At 33.3% G+C, this 24,821-nt stretch overlaps 2 protein-coding genes across 5 annotated transcripts; both read left to right on the forward strand.

Annotated features, from left to right (window-relative positions):
- The first annotated feature begins 4,369 nt into the window (after positions 1-4,369).
- On the forward strand, positions 4,370-17,298 carry LOC132064518 (uncharacterized). Of its 4 annotated transcripts, XM_059457519.1 has the most exons (21): positions 4,379-4,466; positions 5,495-5,559; positions 6,300-6,358; positions 7,580-7,690; positions 8,171-8,227; positions 8,311-8,384; positions 8,739-8,838; positions 10,229-10,290; positions 10,508-10,608; positions 10,690-10,793; positions 10,893-10,946; positions 11,114-11,169; positions 11,969-12,007; positions 12,129-12,273; positions 13,629-13,810; positions 13,901-13,968; positions 14,155-14,227; positions 14,296-14,357; positions 14,450-15,374; positions 15,887-16,177; positions 16,816-17,298. In XM_059457519.1, the coding sequence occupies exons 2-21, from the start codon at positions 5,535-5,537 to the stop codon at positions 17,090-17,092; spliced, it is 2,865 nt and encodes a 954-aa protein (XP_059313502.1). In that variant the 5' UTR covers positions 4,379-4,466; positions 5,495-5,534; the 3' UTR covers positions 17,093-17,298. The 4 variants fall into 4 exon arrangements, with proteins under 4 accessions (XP_059313501.1, XP_059313502.1, XP_059313503.1 ...); XM_059457518.1 differs by lacking the exon at positions 5,495-5,559 and having other exon boundaries at positions 4,370-4,466; XM_059457520.1 differs by lacking the exons at positions 4,379-4,466; positions 5,495-5,559; positions 6,300-6,358; positions 7,580-7,690; positions 8,171-8,227 and having other exon boundaries at positions 8,347-8,384; positions 10,531-10,608.
- A 950-nt stretch (positions 17,299-18,248) lies between these two features.
- LOC132062735 (mitogen-activated protein kinase kinase kinase 17-like) lies at positions 18,249-19,984 on the forward strand. Its single transcript, XM_059455243.1, has one exon. The coding sequence runs from the start codon at positions 18,589-18,591 to the stop codon at positions 19,663-19,665; it is 1,077 nt and encodes a 358-aa protein (XP_059311226.1). The 5' UTR covers positions 18,249-18,588; the 3' UTR covers positions 19,666-19,984.
- Positions 19,985-24,821: the final 4,837 nt, after the last annotated feature.

Consider the following 24,821-nt stretch of genomic DNA (forward strand, 5'->3'; position numbering starts at 1 on the left):
TAGGCAATGCATAGCTCAAATAATATGAAATTTCCCAAAACATGGCTCGACCTTAACTTTCTCCGCCGAACTTACTTCTTTAGCCTCAAATGCCTTTGGAATCTTAATTAGAATCATCAAACATCCTTCTTCACCTTATAAGGGCTTCATGTCCACTTTAGATTTACATTGGCATGTTCATAATGCGAGCGACACGAAATTCCAAGGTGTAACAATACATGAATTAAAATACTAAATCCTAACCAATTTTGGTTTCCTACAATTTTGAAATTTTATTTCCAACATTCTCCGTAATTCAAAATTGTATATCTAATTCTTGATCCACTTGTCACCATCTTTAAGCCGAGGCACTTGTTTCCAGCCCATCAATTGTTGAAGCACTTTCTCTTCAACCGTCACTCACCATCTTCCAATTTGTTGAAGCACTACCATCTTCCAATTTGTTGAAGCACTTTCTCTTCAACCTTCAATTGTTGAAGCACTTTCTCTTCAACCTTCACAATCGTTGGAGCACTTTCTCTCCAACATTCCAGTTTGTTGATGCACTTTCTCATCAACCTTCAATTGTTGAAGCACTTTCTCTTCAACCTTCAATTGTTGAAGCACTTTCTCTTCAACCTTCAATTGTTGGAGCACTTCTCTCCAACTCCTATTATTTTTTTCCTTGGTTGTGTTGTAGCACATCTCTCCAACATCCAATAGTTAATACACTTCTCATCAACACCCATTATATTTTTTTTCTTGGTTGTGTTGGAGCACTTCTCTTCAACTTCTAATAGTTGATGCACTTCTCATCAACACCTATTATCTTTTTTCTTAGTTGTGTTGGAGCACTTCTCTCCAACTTCTAAAAGTTGATGCACTTATCAACATTCTAATTTTGTTGATTTCATAAAGTTTATCAATAAAATATTCTCTTTCAAATTGGCAGAGCTTCTACAATCCTGGTAGAGAATTAAAGAGCTTCCGCTGCCGGCGGGCGGCAGTAACTCACATATGACGTCCGTCTAGCCAATGATTATGTTGGCAAACGTCGGGCCACTAATATAGTCATGAACAATAATCATCTTTGAGAATATAATGATTGAAAAAAATATTGCATGTTTAAAAAGGTGCAAGCAAATATGGCACAGAGGCAGAGAAAAAATCAACAAAATTAGAATGTTAATGAGAAGGAAGTTGGAGAGAAGTGCTCCAACACAACGAAGAAAAAAATAATGAATGTTGATGAGAAGTGCATCAGCTATTGGAAGTTGGAGAGATTTTAAGAATTGCACCTAATTATTAACTAAGAAGGTTTTAAAGCATTTAAAATAAAACATAGAAACACAAATGATTCCAAGTTCTATATTATCCTAAAAAAAATGGGTGTTAGAGAGAATTGATTAATGCTAAATAAGATACCTGAAATTTTAAGAAAAAGAGTCTAAGAAATGTTACTAAGGTTTTTAAGAAAATATAAGAATGTTGCTTAAGATAGAATTTAGAGAAAATATAATAATTTGCATATATAAGAAGCTTTAAATAAAAATTCAAAATATAAGAACATAAAAGGAAACTTCAAATGAAAAAAAAATTGGAATGTTGGAGAGAAAATGCTAAATACGATTTATAAAATATATTAAAAAGGTTAAAGAAAGAACTCAATGATGAGATGTTCATTGACAATTGAAGGTTGATGGAAAGTGTTATCCATAAAATATGCTTGAGTTTATAAATTGGAATGTTGGAGAGAAAGTCTTGCCATTTTTCGCCAATTAATTATTCATGTACAAATTAAATATGATTATGAAGGTTGAATAGAAAGTAAAACTTACTAATTCATTTGGAATCAATTGAAGGTTGATGAGAAAATGCATCAATAAAATTGAAATATTAGAGAGAAAGTGCTCAAACGATTGTGAAAGTTGAAGAGAAAATGCGTCAACAATTGAAGGTTGAAGAGAAAGTGCTTCAACAAATTGGAAAGATCTTCATGAGGTTTATATTTGTTGAAGAAGAAAGTCTTCAACAGCTTAATTGATGGATTGGAAACATGTGTTCCAGCTATTTGAAGATGGTGACAAGTGGATCAAGAATTAGATATACAAATTTGAATTACGGGAGAATGTTGGAAATAAGAATTCAAAATTATAGGAAACCAAAATTGATTAGGATTTGGTATCTTAATTCATGTCTAGTTAGGATTTGTGGTCAAATTAATATAGGAATATGTTTTCCTGTTTTGAGTTAAAGTGGGTTTCATACTATTATAAATATAGGTGATACTAGTTATTTTCATAACAAGAGAGAACAAGAAAGAATAAGAGATATTAGCAATCGATTCCCTTCAAGTATACGGACTTATTCATAAGTCAGAGTCTATGAAAATACTTTATAAATGATATTGTTCAAATAGGCTTCTCTCTTGTTATAAAAATAGGTAATTCAAATACTTATCGTATAGGATTTAAACTAGAATATGCTCAAATTTATAATAGTATAAAACCTACTTTAAATCAAAATAAGAAAATCTATACCTATATTAATTTAACTATGAATCCTAACTAGACATTAAATTAAAGATAATCGGAAAAAATCTATTACATCGTAATTTTGATTTCTTAAATTTTGAATTATTATTTCATTTGACCTTGGACTAAGCAAATATCTAAAATTTCAAAGATACTTTTTACCTTCTCTTGGTAATTGTTCATGGTCCAGTGCCACACGCACCAAGAAAAAAGAGGAAGGAAAAGCTACAATATATCTAACCAAAAAACAGAACTTGAATCACCAAGAACATGATTTGCTTCTTTGATGTGTCTGAAGTTGTCTTGTCTAAAGAGGCAAATAAGCAAAACATCACATAGCAGCCAAACAGGAAAAAAAAAAAAGGGGGACCATCTCATATGGTTCTTCCAGTGAGAAGTTCTTTCTTTTGCTCATTTCTTTTTGATGAAAAGTGAGTCCGGAGAGATGAGAGAGCAGAGAGAGAGATCAAGTGAAATAATAAAAGGATGAAAACCTAAAGAGCTCATCCATTCTTGAAAAATTTGGGTCAATTTTCTTTGGCCGAATTGGTTGAAAAGGGGGACCATCTCATGGAAGAAATTTGTTTGGCTTCTAAATTTAAATAAGAGACCCATTTTAAATTAATCTTCCAGTGTGCTAAAATATCCCCAAATATAAAATATGTATTTATTAGTATTTAATGAAAATAAATCTTTTTTTGCTATAATATATTTCTTTATTAGAAAATGCGTGTTTTTGAATTTTTAGTCATTAAAAATTAATTTTAATAATAACACATTTTAATAATAATGATAATAATAATAAAAAAAATAAAATATATATATATCCTATAATAATAATACTTCATAAAAGATAATGAAGATAATGTTATAATAAAGCTAATAATTTTTTAAATTTTTAATCATTAATAATTAATTTTAAAAAAACGCAATATATTTAAATAGATCTTTGAAGTGGGACGGCGGGGGTGCCTATCTCCGCCAAGAAAAATGGGTGTTAGAGAGGTTGGCTTTCTTTTTAGAGAAATTTTTAATCAAGAAAAAAAAAATGGAATTTTAATGCTCCAATGAAATTAAAACAATTTGAAAAAAAAAAAAGCAGCTGAGGAAATATGTTTTATTTGAAATGGTGACAAGTGGATCAAGAATTAGATTACAAATTTGAATTATTTAAATATTGAAAATTATAGAAATCAAAAACATTAAATATAAAGTGGGTTTAAAATAAATAAAATTTTCAAAATACACGAATAAAAGTATGCATTAATAATAAACAAATGTGCGATATTTGTTATTCTAACTTTATTTTTACTATTTATAATTAAACATTAAAATAAGAAAAATTAGTAAATACACGAAAAACACATAAATTTATATTTCTTTACTTGAATTATTATTTCCAAAATTTCTTTTTCTCATTTGTTGTTTATTGATTAGTATATAAAAAACAACAAGGTGAAATTTAAAAAATTGAATAATAGTCATGTGACTTCATATTAGCATATGTTTCAATATTTAGAACGAAAAGAATAGGAATATAGCCATACATATGATATATCAGAATTACGAACGATTCAAAGTTTTGTCAAAAGTTAAAAAGATTCCGTAACGCTTTATTGTTTACGCAATTGCACCTTGTACCTTAAATAATGTCAAATCATTGTCAACGTGATGAAGACCAAAATATTAAAGATTGTCGATCTCATCAAAATAACATAAAGTAGGAATTAGAAAATGTCTTGGGATATGCTAAAAAACAAAAAGCAAATAGTCAAAGGGTCTGATTCATCAAAGAAAGAAGTTTAAGGGGCAAAAGTCAAAACTTTAAGGACTTTTAACTTTACAGAGAATACATAAAGATCTCCAATAGCAGATGGCAAAAAAGGCTACACAAACGTCTATTTTCCATGCTTGTTGTATCCTGAACTATGACTGATTCAACTTCTTTTTCAGGTTAGGGCTCTTTCTCATCCATTTGTTGTTCATGCATTTCAAAAAACATCAAAGCTGATGAATTATAACTTTAATCTTGTGCTGCATTCTTTTATTACTCTTTTCATTTGACTTCTCAATTTTGTGATATATGATGCTATAAATTTGAGATTGAATTGCTCACTGTTGAATACTTATCAGGATTATCTTGTAAGTACAAGCACTATGAAAGTGCTTTCTATGCATTAAATAAACAATACTCATAAATCTGAGTTTAAAAATTTAATCTTTTGCAGCCTTTTTTTTTTTCCCTTTTGATTTGACTTCTGAGTATGTAATATTTGATGCTACAAATTTGAAATTGAATGGCTTGCTGTTGAATGCTTTGGGGGATAATCTTGTAAGTACAGGCGCTGTTGTTGATCAGCGTAAATGGAAGTGCTATGTATGCAAAACTATATATGCATACTATATTTTTTGGCTAAAGTATCAATAGTATGTTTTATTAGAAGAAAAGAAATTTGCAATGAGAAATGAAAGGCTGACAATTGCTGCTCCTCAGATAAATTGGAACCTTATTTGTTGTATTGCCGGCATCAAATTTTTACTTAACCGAGTGCACCATTTCTAGACAATTTTGGTGATGTATGTGTGGAAATAATCTCTTTGCATAAATGCAAGAAAATCTGTATAGGGTATGTGTCCACTCTCTTCATCTGGTCAGGAGGAACACTTCTTACCCCGATAAGCCCCATTTTGGACTAGGAAGGATGGGTGCTCTTAGGATATCATAATCATGTAGAAGAGTGCGCTAAAATCAAATACTTCTCCTGGTATATTGAAACATGGTCTTGCACAACGTAAATCACTATTTCCATTGGCGATGTAAATATTCAAGGTCACTGAACAAGGTGTAGTTGTTGCTTTTGTGCAAATTGTTTGAAAATGGAAAGTTGCAAATCCTATAAAGCTTTTATTTCGAAAATGTAATTGCTCTAAGAAATACAACAGCAGCAGTTTGATTGCTATCACTCTGGTTGTATACCTAGATTGGCGAGATTTCCTTTCTCCTAACAGCACTTAGTGGGAATGCAGAAGCTTAAGGAGAAATTAGGTAAGGCTTCACATTAGCTGTCTCCTGCCAATAGATTATTTTACTTTCTATATGAATTGTTCCAAGATGATTTTCACTTTGTTTCAATAGAAACTTCATGTTGGACTTTTATTTATTAAGAAAAACTTGTTAGACTTTTGGAAAGTCGATGGTGCGTTAAACTTTTGTCCATATAGTCTAAATAAGAGACATTCTTCTTCTGGTGAAGTGTGAAGTACATTAGAATATTGAACTAGTTGATAGTTCGTAAATATTATTTTATATAAACTAATTAGAGACTTTCTTCTACTGATGAAGTGTGAAACATGTTAGACTATTCAACTAGCTGATAGTGCGAAATTCATTCTCCTCGCGGACTAGATTCTTGTGGTGAAGTGTAAAACTTGTCAGACTTTCAAACAGCTGATGTGCATAAAGCTTTGTCAATATAGCCTAGATTTAAGACTTTTTTCTACCGCTGAAGTCTGAAAAATTGCTTGCAACTTGTTGGTAGATGGCAATATAGAGAAATGATGATAACATTTGATCTTATTGAAATATGCATTCTTTTACCAGTAGCATTAAACCCTGCTTCTTGCTGTAACAGAACTTTTTTTTGAAAAAAAAAAAAAAAAAAAGAAGAAGGGCAGCCCGGTGCACTAAGCTCCAGCTATGCACGGGGTCCGGGGAAGGGCAGGACCACAAGGGTCTATTGTATATACTGACAATATACTAACATCATATTTCTTGGTTTAATACAGGAGATATGTTGATTAATGGATTTGATGAAGGAGAAGGAGAATATTGTAAGCATCGCGAGGTACACACTTGCTGTCCCTGCTATAGTGGTACTGTGAGGGGCTGTTCATTGTTTATTGTAGCTTCTTTCTCTTTTCTCCAATTTAAAGTTGATAGCATGGGAAAGTCGATGAACCACATATACCTCAGGTGGAAAAAGGCACAATTGTGGCGCCTTCATTAGGTCCCTTAACTGAAAGCACTTTACCATGATCAAGGCTTGTATCCTGTATTTGCTCTTATTTATGATTAATAACAATAGCCATTGTAATACTTCTGATAGTGGCCAAAATCCATTGAAGCATCGCGGATTACTGGATTACTAGTTAGAAAGAATTATACTAGATGAAAACAAAATATTCCGTGAAGAGTGAGTGTTGTGTTTTGTATGATTTGGTTAGAAAAGAATTGATCTTATGAGCTCCGTCAATTTCAGTTTTGTGTATTTAGAGCATAAAATTTGGCAAATAATGAACTCTATATGAACTATTTGGTTACAAAATTCTGTTTATGTTTATTTCTGTCACTTTTGTCACTCAGGTATGTTGTGTTTTAGGCTGCTACACATCAAGACTCTATAGTGATCATAGGCTTGTGTGATACCCTTTGGTGCCTTAATGTAGACTGCGCCTTAAATGCCTATGCCTTAAGATTTTTGAATAATTGATTAATTATTTGTTCTTAGTTTTGTTACTCAAGTTCCTTTAAGAAATTGTACCTGGACACTGGTCTTAAGCTTTTTGGTTCTGAATTGTCTGGTTTTTCTGTTTGAGTTTGCATAATAAACGCAAAGGTTTTTGTCCATGATTTATCTTTTAATTTTGCCTAGAAAAAGTCTTCTAATTTGGGCCCATTAATTCTGAAAATGACTGCCTCATCTAGTGTGTTTCTGTTGCCTATGAGAAGCTACTTATACAACCATATTCGATATGAAAATAAATTGTGGTTTTGAGGCCTTTGTATGTAGCACCAACATGGAACCTACGAATAAATTCTCAACCGTATGCTTACATAGTTACGTGCAATTTATAGAACGCAGATACTTTGGATCTTTGTTGTCCATTTCCCTTTGATAATATTTTTCCTTTTTTTATTGGTTAAGTATCTTTTGTCAGTTATGTCATAGTAAGAAAGCTTGTCCATTTATTCCAAATCATAGGCTGATGGGCAAGTCTAGATGGAGTTCATTAATTTAGGTAATTCTTTTAACTAGTGTTCTGCTTCCTTTCCCCCCTTTCTCCAGGTCAAGGTTGACCCAGCGAAACTTCCATCTTTGACTTGGCAGCGCAAGTTAAACTGCGATGATATTTCCCTTTCAGAATTCAATCTTAAGCTGAAAGAAATGGTATCTCTGGTATGTGAATAAACTCCGATTTTCATGGTTTAACTGTTGGTGCAAACCTTCATTTCACCAGATTTAGCGGTCGAACATATTGAGAAATAATTTAGAACTTCAGGAGCTTATACTTTTGTTTGATACAGTGAAGCTGCGTGTTTTCGAGCCTTTAGATCAAATTAGGAGTCAAGTGATAACCGTTTTAGCTTTTTGGGAGTTTTGCTGATGTAATCCTAGATGTTGTGTCTAAGTCAATCCTACTCATGTCTCTATGACGCTGACTTAATTACCTGTCCACAGAAGTATTTGAAGCAAACTGTAATTTAATTCCATGCATGAACTTAGAGCTAGTTAGACGTGTTATCAAATAACAGCATAACTACATGAAAATGCATGCACCAGGGGCCTAAGTTGGTATTGTGATACCTGTGAAGATTTTCTTACTTTTCACCTTGAACTCTTTATTTGTTTTCTTGTGGTGCTTTTTGTTTCTTGTAGGCTCCACTAGGTTTCCGTCTATGGAGATATCTACAAGAAGAAAAAGCCAAAGGGAAGGTGAATTCTTTTGGTTTCAAGTTTAAGTATTATCATTTTTCTGATTAGGAGATGCACTCTTCTCAATATATTTCGTGTTGCAGGATGCTTTGTTTATCAATCCTTTCATAAAAAGGGTCTACTCATCATGCCAAGGAGTTCCTATTGGTGGTATGGGGTATGGTGCTAGATATTAAACAGCTTTTTTTCCAAGAGAAGTAGTTGCTGTAGCATCAGAATCTTTTGCTTAGTCAAAGTAAAAAGTTGCTGCATCTGCTGTTACTATCTTAAATATTAACATTTTCGTCATAATTGCATGATGATTCATTCTCTCAGTACAAAATTATAGTACATTTTCGTGTTGTCGGTACACTGTCTGCTCTCATTAAAATCTGTAAGATGGATGAGCAAGAATTTATTTGTCCAACGTGTCTATGCACTGTTTGTTTAAGAAGATATGTGATCTATTGCTGATCTGTTCCAGTCAGTTCAACTGAATTAGTATCTGTTGTATAAAAGGCGAAAATTTCAGTGCAGGAAGCATAGGAAGAAGCTTCAAAGGTGAATTTCTGCGCTGGCAACTATTTCCTAGGATATGTGAAGATAAACCAGTTCTGCCAAACCAATTTTCCGTAAGTTCTATGAAGTGTGACTATATAGCTGTTAAGAGCTTTGCATTTCAAACGTGTATGTTGTTTCCAGTAATACTTCAGATGAGCTACCTTTTAACAAGAAAAGATTTGATGGAGGAGTTCAAATGACCAGGTCGCATTCAACTTTAATTAATGCGATATTGCCACATCATATCAATAAAACATTCCAATCACTTTTGTACACTAAACAGGATATTTCTTGAGAAAAGGCCTTACACGAGATGCTGTTCGCAAAGGGTTCTGGCATTTTTTGCAGTTATATTCTGCCATTTCCTTTTCTTGAAAATTTATAAGAGCTGAGATAGTTCATGTGCATGATATCATGCTATCTTGTTATGCATTGTCCCAGTAGGCATGTGAACACTTTTGGCCTAGGATATGGACTTTGCCTTTATTACTTCTGACCTTGATTATCTATAACGGTCTTTGTTTGACATATATATTTCCAATCTTTGTTAATCCCTGCTTCCAACGCCCAGCTTTTGGGCTATTTTATACTTTTACTGGTTTTGGAATTTGGTTTGTCATGTAGACTTCACATTGAAAGTCATCTTTTTGAAGGGTAAGTTCCAGTCTTATTAAAAGCAATCATGTCATCGTTTAAGGCGATGAATCAGTGTGAAGTTCGGGGTTATCGCTTCATAGGTGAAGACTTGTGTGTTAGAGAAGTTTGCACTTCAAACAAGTGCACAAAATGATTCCATTGAGAATCCATCGCTTCCTTGAATCTCAACTTTATGGAGAAGGATTAATAGCTGCATTTTTGTATATTGAATACTGACATTAGTTATGTTTAATTGAAATTTATTTTTGGTTTTACCAAAGTCATAGATGTTTGATATTTTATATATTCTTGTAAATTGTGCGCTTCATTTCAAAGAAGTGTGTGCACTTCTTGCTTTTCACTTTAAGCCCCATTGACCTTGTCGTTTTTGGCTCTTTCACTTCTAAAAATACTCGGATATGCTTTTAGCTTGGTCTACTTTAGTAGGATCCAATGTACATACATGCAAAAGTAGTGAACTTTGAAAGATCATGCGAAAAATTTAGTTTACCAATGAGTTAAACAGTCCTATGCATTACAGTTCCCTTGGATAATAAAGAAGGTCTAGGAAATGTGAAAATCAAAGCTTCACTTCATGATGGAAAGAGAAAAGAGAAATTGCTCAAGCAGGGACGTGTCCCTGCAGCAAATTTTGATAGTCATTAAGAGCCTGCATGTGCAGTAAAGAGGAAATAGCAGGAGTAAATCTGATCTTAATGAAGAATACGTGAAGATACTGAGAGAGCAAAACAGAAGCAGGGAAAACTTTATTTGCTGTTATGTTTTCAGCACGTGGCCTCATTTGAATATGGATTACTATTGCAGGTATTTGTTACACGTCCAAATGGGGAAAAGTACTCTACTGTGTTATGCCCCAGAACTCCAAAGTAAGGAACTATTTTTTTCTGTGGTCATAGATGTTTATAATTTTCTCGCTGTCATCTTGCCTTCTCACGATATTATTTTAAATCTTTTTGATGATAAAGTTGTGTTATTTGTAAATATCGAAGAATCAGTTGAAGGAAAAAAAAGTTGTGTCTAATTCGAGTATATCTTTTTGGAAGATATTCAGTGGTTTGTCATTGATATTTTGTGAGTAAACAGTGATCCTTCAGCTTCTGGAATAGGATCTTGGGACTGGAATCTAGGTGGCCAAAATTCTACATATCATGCTCTTTATCCGAGATCGTGGACTGTATATGATGGTAATTTTATGTTTGGCCAATATATTCACTAGTTTGATGTGCTTCATAAGGGTTTGTCTTATATTTTCAATATTTATCAAGGGGAACCTGATCCAGCACTCAGGATGGTATGCCGTCAGATCTCTCCTTTTATCCCCCACAACTACAAAGAGAGCAGCTTACCAACAGCAGTCTTTACTTTCACGGTTGGAAAATATTCAAAACCTCTTTTTAGCCCTTCATTTTTACTGGTAGAGATGTATTTTGCAGCATTAACTTTGCGAGTTGAATTTGCTTTTGTTCAGCTGCATAACTTGGGAAAGACGTCTGCAGATGTCACTTTGCTTTTCACCTGGGCAGTAAGTTTTCTTGCATGACTTTGATTTATTCAGTATTTCATAATTCAAATTATGAATGCTGCTAATCCATCTCTTTCCATCTTTCGGAGTTCTAGTATTTACTCGTTCTTAAGAATGGAAGATAGTGAGTAGAACATCTTTTTCTTCTGTCTTTTTTGTGTTCCCAGAACTCTGCTGGTGGAGATTCTGGAATTTCTGGCCATCATTTCAATTCAAAGTTTAGGTCAGATCACTTTTAGCAAGGTTATGACTTAGCCTTTAAGTCCCAATATTTAGTTGTACTTCTGTTTTCAGTTATCAGTAGACGTTGCGTGCTTTTCTGAAGCTGAAACCTTACATTATTTGCTACCTCTATGAATGTTATTACATTGCTAATCAGTTTTACCATGTCCTAAAGTAAATGTGTGCCTTCTTCTCTGAGATCTCCCCTAGTCTCTTCTAAAACTGAAACCTTTTCCCAACAATTCATGCAAAAATAGTTAGACGGACTTACTTTTACATTTCTAAATATGGATTCATCCTCTTTTTTTTTGTCCGTGAAAAATCAAAAAGTAGCTCGTAGTCCCGAGATGTTCCCTATTTAAGCAAAAGGTAGACATTTTGAAGCCTAGCCTGAAAGATCATGCCAAATAGTAAAGGGTAATATGATTTGGGACAACGTACAAGGGACACACTTCACTCATCAATCTGGGCTCTAGCTTTAAAGACACTTCACTTAAAAGTTTAAGCTTTATTCTTGAAATATGTGCCAATTAACCTTACATAAAAACATAGGAAACAGAAAACTGACTATTTTCTTGGGAATATTTACTTGGTATTAGGGAGACACTTCCCATCTACCAACGAAAATGTTTAACCTTTTCTCTAAAATTCTTCTTTTGTTTGTTGTCAATAACTTGTTTGTTTCTTCTTTTGTTTGTTGTCAATAACTTGTTAAATTCTTCTTTTGTTTGTTGTCAATAATTTATTTAATTCTTCTTTTGTTTGTTGTCAATAACTGGTTCTTTGATGATGGATTTTAGAACGGAAGATGGAGTCCGAGGCGTACTCTTGCACCACATGTAAGCTTCATCTTCTTGTTAAAGAAAAAAAGAAAATGAGAGACTTGGTTTGGAGTTTTTCACAGTTGAACATATTTGAAGAATTCGAGAAAATCTGTATTACCATACTCTATGAATGCAGGACTTCCAAAGAACTGCCTTCTGTAACTTTTGCAGTTGCAGCAGAGGAAAACGATGCAGTTCACGTCTCTGAGTGCCCTTTCTTTGTGATAGCTGGAGACTCCCAGGGAATTACAGCAAAAGATATGTGGAATGAAGTAAAAAAGGTGTTTGCGATTGCTTAAAAATGGACTAACTAGTTTATGATTTTCAAATTCATTTTCACGGAGTTCCAAATCTGGACCTTTTCACTACCAGCATATTACACATGCATTGCCCACTTAATGAATTACGATGATCATTTGTGTTTATTTCTATTTTTAGCTAACGTCCTTGATTTAAGATACAATATGTCTTTGAAATATCTTTTGATCATTTGAATTTTGATGGGACTCATTCTTTCCTACCCCTCAGTTGTGAGAGCTTGTTAAGATTTTGATGACGTCGTAACTTGTCGACATCTTAAAATTCCGATTACTGAATTTCCCTTAAAAAAATTATTCAACTTTCAAAAGGTATACCTCTCTCTTCCCTAATTCCAAATTTTCTTGAACCATTTTTTTCTCACACCATTTTTCTCACACTTCAAGGAGTGCAGATAGAGTGAGCAATCCCCCGTTGTCGTTGGCGGGGGGGTTTCGAAGAGAGAGAGAGAGAGAGGACTCAAGAGGCAGATGGTGAGCAACATGACTTGGTAACTGTGGAGAGCAAATCCTTAATATGATACTTCTTCCTCTTTAGCCAAGAAGCTAGAAAAAAGGATAAGAAATGCTTTGTTGCCAAACCACCCGACACCTCCGAAAGGCTTCACTGATTTCATAGCTCAATTTATTCAGCTATTTGAATTACCAGAAACAGAAAGAAGGGAAGTGTCAAATTACTTTAGGAGGTCCAAACCCTATTTTAATTGCAGATTAAAATCTATTCTTGGTGCTTGCAGAAGTGGCTTCATAATTCCATTCTCTGCATCATACGCTCTGAAACTGTATTCTTGTCTCCGTGTGGCTCTTTGATATTTTGTCTCCTTCGAGCTATCTTCCTGGAGGACTTGTGCAAATTCAAACATGCTTCTGGTGTTAGAAGTGTCAGCTATTGCTGGACGATTAGTTTCTTACTTTTCGTACCTAAAGCACTTTCTCACATCATTATTACTAAGGTTTCTGAATAATTTATGAGGACATCTATCAGCTGTATTGAATAAGATTGTTAGTTTATAGATTATAGAGTCAGCAAACAATGAGTTCTTTATGGTCTTTTTTTGAATTTCTTTTCGGTGTTGAGTTTATTTTACTTCTTATGATTTTATATTGAAACAGTTTGAAGAAAAATTATTTCTCATTTGGTTTTCCTCTTTTTTTCCTTGTCACTATTTTAACATCATTCTTTTGTATGTTCTCTAACTTTTTGTATTCTGCTTGTATACAACAGATTTTCCCTTCATTGATAAAATTAAAACTTATCAAAGGAAAAAAAAAAAAATCATCATTCTTGACAGTCTTTGACCTATTTCTTGTTCTGATAGCATGGATCCTTTGACAACCTTCAATCTGAGGAAATGTCAATGCCTTCTGAACCGGGATCACTTGTTGGAGCGGCAGTTGCAGCATCACTAACTATTCCAGCAGATGATGTAAGAAGTGCGACATTCTCATTGGCATGGGCCTGCCCTGAAATTAATTTCGCAAGTGGTAAAACTTATCACAGGCAAGTAGTTATAACTTTCTAGACCTAGTTTGTACACATGAAATAGCATGTTTCTGGTGCTTGTCCTTATTAATGTTGCTCTATGAACAGGCGCTACACCAAGCATTATGGTACTATGGGTCATGCTGCTGCAAAAATTGCACATGATGCTATCCAAGGTAAAGCTTCATTAAAGCTCCATATTCTCAACTTGTGCTCCTAATCTTTGAAGATGGACTTTCTGATATACGGGGTTCCATTTATATTTTTCCTTATCTTCTTCTACTGCTACAATTTCCTAAGATCCTCAGAATTTCATATCCAGAACACTATTTTAAATTTTATTTTTCTTGATGGGAACTCAGAGCACACCCAGTGGGAGTCACAAATAGAAGAATGGCAAAAACCTATTATTGAAGACAAGAGGCTTCCTGAATGGTGAGCTTTCATTTTCTTGTGTGCACCATGCATTACCAGGCTTGAGAAATGTCTGCGGTATTTTGCAGGTACCCAATAACTCTCTTCAATGAGCTCTATTATTTAAATGCAGGAGGGGCAATTTGGACAGGTATGCTTTGGTTTAATGCGGTTTAATGGTGTTTTAATAAGCTAGATGTAGCTGATTCATGTTCTTTTTTTCTTTTTCTTTTTAAATTTTAGATGGATTGCCACCAGTTCAAAGTTTATCAACTATTGGGAAAAAGTTTTCCATAGATAGATCTAGTTCGGATGTTAAAGAAAGTGCTGATCTAACCCATTCAGATGACACTGCTGTTCGCATTCTTGAAAGGATGGGCTCGGTGCTTGAGGAACTTCACACTCCTGTCTCAGTAAATGCTGCTGTCGGGACAAACCTTCTTCTGAAGGGCGAGGAAAATGTTGGCCAGTTCCTCTATCTTGAAGGGATTGAATATCATATGTGTAACACATATGATGTTCATTTTTATGCATCTTTTGCTTTGACTATGCTCTTCCCAAAACTTGAACTTAGCATACAACGAGACTTTGCAGCTGCTGTGATGATGCACGATCCAAGTAAGAGAATGCTCTTGGATGATGGAATGTCAGCGACAAGGAAAGTTCTTGGCGCTCTTCCTCATGATATTGGAATGGATGATCCATGGTTTGAAGTAAATTACTATTGCCTGTATAACACAGATCGGTGGAAAGATTTGAACCCAAAGTTTGTTCTTCAAGTTTACAGGGATTTTGTTGCGACAGGTGATAAAAAGTTTGCCGAAGCTGTTTGGCCATCTGTGTATATGGCAATGGCTTTCATGGATCAATTTGATAAGGATGGGGATGGGATGATAGAAAATGAAGGATTTCCTGATCAGACATATGATGTATGGTCCGTCTCTGGTGTGAGTGCTTACTGTGGTGGCCTATGGGTGGCAGCATTGCAGGCTGCATCAGCCCTAGCTCGAGAAGTAGGTGACAAGGGTTCTGAGGACTACTTTTGGTTTAAGTTTCAGAAAGCAAAGGTAGTTTATCAAAAATTATGGAATGGTTCTTACTTTAACTATGACAACAGTGGCAGTGCCGTAAGCTCATCCATTCAAGCTGATCAATTGGCTGGACAATGGTATGCACCGGAATGCTTCCTTTGCTTCTATATATATATATCAAGACCAAAGGATAAATATTGGAAACAGAATGTTACCCTTCTTTTTTTTCAGTTCCTTACTAGCAGCTTCCAGTCCATGTATCTTAGGTTGAGAATTATAATTATGCAAAATACGGACACAAAGATAAATCATTTTTCTATTTATGAGTATACGGCAAAAATGGGAAGGTAAATCTATTTCAGTTTCTGTATCTTCAGTGGCAAAGGCCTATGTAGCCTTGCAGGTCAGATTACAAGTATTCCCTGCTTGACCCAAATAGCTGAAGCCTTTTTAAACATTTGTATTTATGTGTTACGTTTATCGAATCATTATTTTTCTGCACACTCCTTTTCGCGCCTGTAGTACATGCCTATGTATTCTCCCATGTGCACTCCACACTGGACATCTATTTATACCAATATAGGTAACGCAGTTGATTAAGCTAATGGTGCCTCTTCTTCTTTCATGATCACATTTGCTTTATTTGTAGGTATGCTCGTGCATGTGGTCTTCTACCAATTGTTGATGAAGAAAAAGCCAAAACTGCACTTGAGACAGTGTTCAATTTCAATGTCATGAAGGTCAAGGATGGGAGGCTAGGAGCAGTGAATGGGATGCGGCCCAGTGGGGAACCTGACTCATCTAGTATGCAGTCAAGGGAGATATGGTCTGGAGTTACATATGCTGTAGCTGCAGCCATGATTCAGGAAGACATGGCGGATAGGGGATTTAAAACTGCAGCTGGAGTCTATGAAACCGTTTGGTCTTTAGATGGCTTTGGGTAAGTGAAGATCCTGTTCTTTCCTTCATTTGTTTGAGGTAACTTCAACTTTAAAAATCTATGTTCTGTAAGCTTTTGGTCATTGGACTACGAGAATTCGAGCAAAAACCTTAGCTAAGCTAGGGGTATGGAGTATTTGTTATCGTGTTTATTTGGGGCTGTTAGATAATACGATTGTCCCTAGATCTTCCGTAGCTTTTGTTCAGTAGAAACTCTTCTCCCACACTTCTTAAAAGGCTCCAACTCTATCATTGTAGTTTTTCCAGTAACATTGGCATCAGTATTTGACTCTCGGAGGTCAATTGGGAACCATGGCTGAGGATATCTACGACCAAGAACTTTCGGCAATATATTGATGATATTGAAGTTTTGGTAGTTTGCTTAACATTCAAAGTATGTCCACTTCCTGGATAAATGAAGAAATGTTGACGTCCTTATGGACATAGCTTGTCGAGAGCCTTGTATGAGAAATCATTTTTCTCTATTATATTTTGTTCTACTAAAGAAATGCATGAAGCCTAAAGCTTAACATTTATATGTTCACATTGTGGGGACATGGTTTCGTTCTTTTCTTTCCCCTTTGTTTGTGAGATATTTCCTCATTACTTGCTTACTAAATTGTTCTTCTTCGTTCGCAGCTATGCTTTTCAGACCCCAGAAGGTTGGAACACAGAAGGCCGATACAGAGCACTGGGTTACATGCGTCCTTTGGCAATCTGGGCAATGCAATGGGCATTAAACCCACCTAAGCTTCCCAAGCAAGAGGTGAAGCCAAAATTTGAGGCAGATTCATTGTCTAGGCAACATGCTGGTTTTCAAACGGTAGCTCGTCTTCTAAAGCTGCCCAAAGAGAAAGATGCTAGAAGTGTTTTTCAGGTCCTTTTCGATTACACCTGCAAAAGAATCACAAATTAAAAGAGGCTTTCTGAAAGAACCTGCATTCTCAGATACCAGAACAAATATTCTTGATCAATTCCTTGTGCATATTATAGTTATTCTTCTGAATAAGAGGTGGAAAAAGACAAGTTAGAAATGCTATATCTGTTTGTACTAGACAGAATTCATGTCGAAAGGCAGTTGGCAACTTTTGGTTTCATAGAAAGTGATTATATTTTTACATACTTTGCGCTTTTCTCAGTTTTGTATGTATGTAGATAGTAATAATTTCTAAAATATGCAGACAAAATAAACTGACACTGCTTGAAAACTACTGCAAACATTAGTTTACACAATCTCAAATCCAAACTCATGTACGAGTTAAGTTGCAACAGTAAGTTGACACCATTTGCACAAAAACACTGCGTACCCACTAAAATACGTACTACCAATTCAGGGAGAAATGACAAAACTAAAGGGGTAGAGAATCCTTACGTTGTTAACAAGTAATTTGACCATAACCTTATATATGACTTAGTGGTTGAGACTTGAGAGTCCCTCATTTCTTCATTACTCCAAATGATTCACGTGGTATTAAATGATTTTCTTTTTTCACGTCAAATAGGGATCTAGACCTAGCGTTAAATTCTGTTTTCTTGACTATTAGTTGTTTTTTAAAAATAAATACTAATAATACAATCTTTAGTCTATATCTGTATTTATCTCTGTAGATTTTTGCACACGCTGAAAGACATTTAATAACATTAATCAAAGAGTATTTATCTAAACTGTCATTTACTTCTCTCCCTCTCTCTCAAACATCTCGCTTAATTAACATTCTGTTAACTGGAGGACCAAGGGTGAATAATATATCAAAAAAAAAAAAAAAAAACTAAAATGCTTCTTGCTTTTGTAAAATGTAAAATATTATTTGAACAAATTCAGTTAGTCAAATATAGCAGTAATAATTTATTACTCTATGTTTAGACACATTTAATCACAGTTTAAAGGTGTCCTAGAAACATCCCCCAGAGGAAGTTCCCCTTTAGTCAAAGTGCAAAGAACATGAAATTAGTTTAGTGTGGCAGTTACTGCCGTTTATTTCCAATCCAATAGCAACTCATAACTTCCAAAATTCTTGGATCACCAGACACCCCCTTATAAGTTGGATTTTTCATCCCAAACTCATACTCCCTCTTTCTTTCTTTCTTTCTTTCTTCTTTCATTCCAAGATAAATTCATCAACACTGCAAAAGAAATTCAATCTTCCTAGTTTACAAAGAGAGCGGTTTTCCATCGTATGGAAAACCGCTCTTTCAATATTATCCCTGTTGATCCTATTGAAATTTCTTTCAATATACCAGGATTGTGCTATCAAGATTCCTACTTTTGATTTTTTTGTAAGTTGTTTGGGACTTCCCGGATTTTCGTTATATGATATACTTGTGCATTATGCAGTTTAAGTCAAATTTTGTAGAACTTGAGATCTTTAGTCCTTTGATCTTGAGTGCACAACATAAAGTGAGGAAAAAAATATGGCTGAAATTTGCAAATGTTCATGTCCTCAACCTACTAAGTGGCTAAAAGGAAAAGTGATTGGATCAGGATCATTTGGTCGTGTTCATTTGGCTATGGACAAGGCGACCGGCGGACTTTTCGTGTTAAAATCATCAGAATCAGAGGCAGGATTAAAGTGTCTTGAAAATGAAGTTGAAATTCTTGAGAATTTGGATTCACCACATATTGTCAAATTCATTGGCAAAGATTTCTCTTTTGAAGCAAATGGTAAGAGAAAGTTGAGTCTTTTTCTAGAGTATGTGACAGGGGGAAGTTTAACTGATGTGGCAGAGAAATTTGGAGGGTCATTAGATGAAGAAGTTATTTGTTTGTATACTAAAGGGATTCTTCAGGGTCTAAAATATCTTCATGAAAATGGGATTGTGCATTGTGATTTAAAGTGCAAGAATATATTGTTAGGCACTAGTGGAGAAATCAAATTGGCTGATTTTGGATGTGCAAAGAGAATAAAAGCCAATAAGGTAAATGGTAGTACAAAATCTTTGTCAAAGTCTATTGGTGGCACTCCCCTATGGATAGCACCAGAAATTTTGAGAAATGAAGAGTTAGATTTTTCTGCTGATATATGGTCTTTAGGTTGTACAATTATCGAAATGGGGACGGGGAAGCCTCCGTGGGGAGGGGATATTTGTACAAATCCCCTGGCTGCAGTTTTGAAAATTGCTTGTAGTAATGAAATGCCACAATTTCCATCACATTTTTCTGATGTTGGTTTGGATTTCTTGACTAAATGTTTGGAAAGAGACAGTAAAAAGAGGTGGAAAGTTGAACAATTGCTTGATCATCCATTTGTCTCAAACGGGGCAGAAAAAATCAACTTAGAAAAGGCAGATGTTGCTAGTACACCTGCTAGTGTTTTAGATGGTGGATTTTTTTCTGAGTTGGATTTCTCAGATGAATCATCAAGTGATGAAGATGAATCTATGAGTGGAAATGCATTCTCAACGAGACGCAATCGCGAGTTTTGGATCTCAACAAGAGGAGGGAAAATGGACTTGGAGTCATCAGATAGTTGGATCAATGTGAGGAACTAGTTGAAAAATTTAAAGGAAATCAGCAATTTTTTTGTTTTGTTTGAGGAAGATGTAAATAGACTTAGGTGAATTTTGTATTGCATATGGTGTATTGCATATGGAAGGAAAAAGATAGAAGTTAGTATTGTCCTATATTCATGTGTATGAAATTGTAGCAGTTATAGACAATTTTCACCTGCCTTGGTTTATTTTTAGACAATATTAGGATTTTTCTCTTTAGTCAGTATAATATGAGGCTACTTAGGGATGTGAATTGTACTATTGGCACACTGCTGAGTTGCTTCTTCATTGAATAACATTACTTCTTGTTCTATTTAAATCAGTTAGCAAATGCATCTTTCCCTTGTATATACTTTAATTGATTTGTATGGTCAGTAAAATATATATTATTTTTCTTTCTTTAAATACTTTTGAGATTTTATGAATTATTTCTTCACGAAGAGATTTTCATGTAGTTTATGTAGAAGAAAATCTACTCACACCTGATGGTTGTTACTACTAAACTGTCTAATGTCTAACTCTTTTATTACTTGAACTCCTGAGTTGCGTCAAAGTCTTTACAATAAGTACGGGGATTATAATTGGATGGTTTTAATTATTGAATTATTGTATTTACCATCGAATATTTGGTTCGTCATGTCATATACGAACATATTAGATCTAATTTGAACCCAACACTTGATTTAAATTTGATAACGAATTGTTTTTCATAATACACTTGACCTATGTTAATACTTTATCCAATCTAATTGTGAGTTTTATTATCGTACGTGATTAAAAGTAATTAGCATAATATATCATTTGTCTCACATTGCTTTTCAAACATAAACCTGATCAATTTAATAAAAGATGTTTACTTATATTCTATCGGAACCAACCTCTCTAGCTTCACAAGGAGAGGGGGAGGGGGTGTAAGGGAGCGTCCACACCACCGTCCACAGATTCCAATAATCAGATTACACTAAGTATGTTTTTATTGTATCGTTACTCAGATTAACGGTTAAATTTCGAAAAATACTACTCCCTCCGGTCCAAGATAATTAAGATTTTAAGCTTAAGCACATGGATTAAGGAATACGCGAACTTCTAATAATTAGAAGGGTTTTGACACATATATCCCTTAATTGTTATTTTCTTATCTTTTTAGGCAGGGGGAGCTAGCTCTTCAAGCGTGGGTTTGGCTTAACCAGTAGAACAATATAATTGTATTAAATTTTTTCTCAAATATGTACAATTTAATAATTTAGAATCCAGTAATTTTAAAATATTAGAACCTCGAATCCATAAGCTTCAAACTCTAGCTCCGACTTTATAATTTTAGATTGACATAGTTATTATGGGAATATGTGAATGTGCCAAGGACAAATTTGAAGAAATAACTAAATGCTTTCTTGGCTTTGTAAAACATCAATTATTTTAGACAAAATTGTAAAGGCTAAAACTTCATTATTTTAGATCCGAAGGAGTAAAACTGACGAATCTTCTAGGCTGAGTTCCAACAAAGACATACTAAAGTTATGGATGAAAAGAAAAAGACAGTCATAATATGAATCTCGATAAACTCTTTAGTTCGCGAAAATTCATCAGTTGTGTTCCCCACAAAAAGATCCATCAACCATAGGTCAAAGCGTAATTAATAACTTATTTAATACTCCTCCCTCCGTTCCATAATAAGTATCACCTTATCCAAAAAAATTTATTCCATAATAAGTGTCACCTTAGGATATCAATGCATATATTGACTAATTTTTTCCATCTTTGCCCTTGGTCAAAAAATGACAAGTTTTTTTATTCAAGGCCAAAAGTTGGATTCACAATGTCAAAATTTGGGTTTCACGTGAAAATGAAAGTTTTGGCCTATGAAAGATAGGATTAGTAAGAGGCAAAAGAAGCTGAAAGATAGGATTAGTAAAATGATGATGGTTGAATTGATGGTTGTCAAAAGATGAACTACTTGTGCATGCTCTAATAATTAAGAGGAAAAGAATATTTTTTTTTACATAAGGGTAATTTGATAAACTTTACACTTCATCATTGGTTTCTTAATATGCGTGTTTTTTACTAAAATGACACTTATTATGGAACGGAGGGAGTACTAAAGATGTCAGTAATAACTACTTATAAGAACTCTCTTGGCTCTAATTTATTAACACTATTTGATTAGGCACGAAATTTAAGGAAAAAAATTAAATTTGTACTTCAAAATAAGCCTTAGAATTCATGTGATTGGAAATCATAAGTTAATTTATTTTTAAATATAAAAATGTAATATATATTTTGAGACAGACTAAAAAAAAAAAATATGTTACATAAATTGGGACAGAGAAAGTATCTTCCTATCTTTAATTACATCTTTTGAATTTAAATTTTGAGAATGAAGTTGTACTCATAAAATAGAATGAAGTAAATTTAAGTTAATCGGACCTTAATTTAAATAACGTATATGGATAAAAATTTATCCGCATTGTATGTTTACATCAAATTAATAGATGCATGACATGTATTCGAATATATATACCTATCACTTAATCATAATTAATGATGTATGTATTCACTTAAATAAATCACTTAATCACGATAAATTACATTAATTTAATGTAAATACCCGATACGAATAAGTATTTAGCAATATAAAAATTTCTTTTTATCTAAATGTTCTCACTTGTAAGTGACGGCACAACACTTTCGGCGGCAACTTGGCATCAACATCGGTTAATGCCAAAGTCATGACAAATACTTAAGTAGAAGCAATTCCAATGCCATTTGAAAAGTAAGTCACATGTATAAGGGTGAGTGGTGAAGATAAAATTTTTATTAAGAGATAAATTAAGGAGATTCAATATTTACTAAGTATATAAAATAAGGAATAGTTTTAATTTAAATATACATCGTAATTTTTAACAAATGGAGTTCAAATGAGACCTTGCTCCCACCTGGTTCCGCCCTCATAGGGGTTGTTTGATTGGTGGAATAAAGAATAACAATCTTGAAATAAAATGGAAAATTATTTTATCCCACATTTAATTATGGTGCTAATTAATCCCGAAAACTATCTAATCTCATAAAATATCTCAATTTGTATTATATTTTTGTCTATTCTATCCCAATAACCAAACAATAGAGTCCGACTTCATGCAAGTGTGAAGTTGCGTATTCAAAATTTGTTCGAGTGATGTGAATACAAATTAACTTCAAGGAGAATTACCACAAACTGACTTATATGGAAATACTACCACTTTGGCAAATATACACTTACCCCTGATATGAATACATGGCTACCAACTATATTTACGAATGTATTTCTACGATCATTATTAAATATATATCTAAATTGGTATTTACGTGAAAAGCAAACGTAAACAAAAGTTATTTTATTTCAAAATGACTCATGTATTATAACAAAGATAACTAACGACAATTATTAATTGGGATAGCATGTAAGAAATAAGGAGGTAATTAACCAAATATCTACTCAAAACTTCAACTTTAAATATATTTATTTTTTCAAACTCAATCGAATTTTGTTCAAGCTTAAAAGTCGCAAAAGTAGAAGGTTATTTCATTCAAGTGATAAAATTCAAAGCTCTTTTTTTAATCGTAAATCCTATTAGCCTAATGTACATATGAATTTATTGTTAAAGGCGTAAGATTCAGTGACTAACAAGCCTTTGATTATGTAAATATTTTTACATAAGTAATAATATAAGTTAACACGTTATAATAAGTCATTTAACTTTATTTTTTATTATAAATTAATGCGTACTATTAAATAAAATTATTTACCATTAAGTTACCTGATTAAAAATACTTTTTACACTGGTTCTTAAAAAGTTTTATAAGTCTTGATAATTTATAATTCAAATAATTTATAAAAAAGCTAAGTAAATCATGGTCAAAGAACCGCCTAGTAGACTAGAATAGTAATAGGTTCACGTAAATGAAACAGAGGAATATTAAATAAAATTATTTACATTACCTTTATAAGTAACCTGGTAAAAAATATTTATTACACTGGTCCTAATAAAGAAAAATCTTTGTATCTATCTCAAAAGCAAATTTTTTGTTAAGCAATTACTCCTACTAAACATTGTTTTGATAGTTGTTCCTAAACTGACAAATGTTTCCTTTCTTCTGTCAAAGTTGGTGATTGTGTGTCGGCAATTTATAACTGAAGTTTGATATAATCCAAGAATAGATTGCTCCAAACCACACTTCTTGAATAGGACTCCTCTATTCAAGAAACCTTATTAGAAACCTCAATTAACATGGCTACCAACTATTTTTACGGATGTATTTCTACAGTCATTATTAAATATATACTTAAATTGGTATTTACATGAAAACCAAAAGTAAACAAAAGCTATTTTATTTCAAAATGACTCCTGTATTATAACAAAGATAACTAACGATAATTATTATTTGAGATAACATGTAAGAAGTACAGAGGTAATTAACCAAAAATCTACTCAAAACTTCAAATTTAAATATCTTTATATTTTCAAACTCAATTGAATATTGTTTAAACTTAAAAGTAGCAAAAGTAGAAGTTTATTCCATTCAAGTGACAACATTCCAAGCTCTCTTTTTTTTTTTTTTTTTAATCGTAAATCCTATTAGCCTAATGTACATATGCATTTATTGTTAAAGGCATAATTCAGTTACTAACGAGCCTTTGATTATGTAAATTTTTTTACATAAGTAATTATATAATTTAACACGTTATAATAAGTCACTTATCATTATTTTTTATTATAAATTAATGTGTACTATTAAATAAAATTATTTACCATTAAGTAACCTGATTAAAAATATCTTTTACATTGGTCCTTAAAAAGTTCTATAAGTCATAATAATTTATTATTCAAATAAGTTATAAAAAAGCTAAGTAAATCGTGGTCAAAGAATCGCCTAATAGACTCCCAAATAGTAATAAGTTCACGTAAATGAAACAGAGGGAATATTGAATAAAATTATTTACATTACCTTATAAGTGACCTGGTATTACACTGGTCCTAATAAAGAAAAATATTTGTATCTATACCAAAAGAAAAACTTTTGTCAAGCAATTACTACTCCTACGAAACATTGTTTTGATCGTCATTCCTAAATTGACAACTGTTTCCATTCTTCTGTCAAAGTTGGTGAGTGTGTGTCAG

This window comes from Lycium ferocissimum, chromosome 7, assembly GCF_029784015.1.
Source record: "Lycium ferocissimum isolate CSIRO_LF1 chromosome 7, AGI_CSIRO_Lferr_CH_V1, whole genome shotgun sequence".
NCBI classification, from domain to species: domain Eukaryota; kingdom Viridiplantae; phylum Streptophyta; class Magnoliopsida; order Solanales; family Solanaceae; genus Lycium; species Lycium ferocissimum.

Bases quoted from the DNA above. Each gene is read 5' to 3' on its own strand.
- LOC132062735 (XM_059455243.1), top strand. From the start codon at position 18,589: ATGGCTGAAATTTGCAAATGTTCATGTCCTCAACCTACTAAGTGGCTA.
- LOC132064518 (XM_059457518.1), top strand. From the start codon at position 4,442: ATGACTGATTCAACTTCTTTTTCAG. The intron at 10,794-10,892 runs GTTGGAAAATAT...GCTTTTGTTCAG, and splicing joins CAGCAGTCTTTACTTTCACG to CTGCATAACTTGGGAAAGAC. The intron at 15,375-15,886 runs GTATGCACCGGA...CTTTATTTGTAG, and splicing joins GATCAATTGGCTGGACAATG to GTATGCTCGTGCATGTGGTC.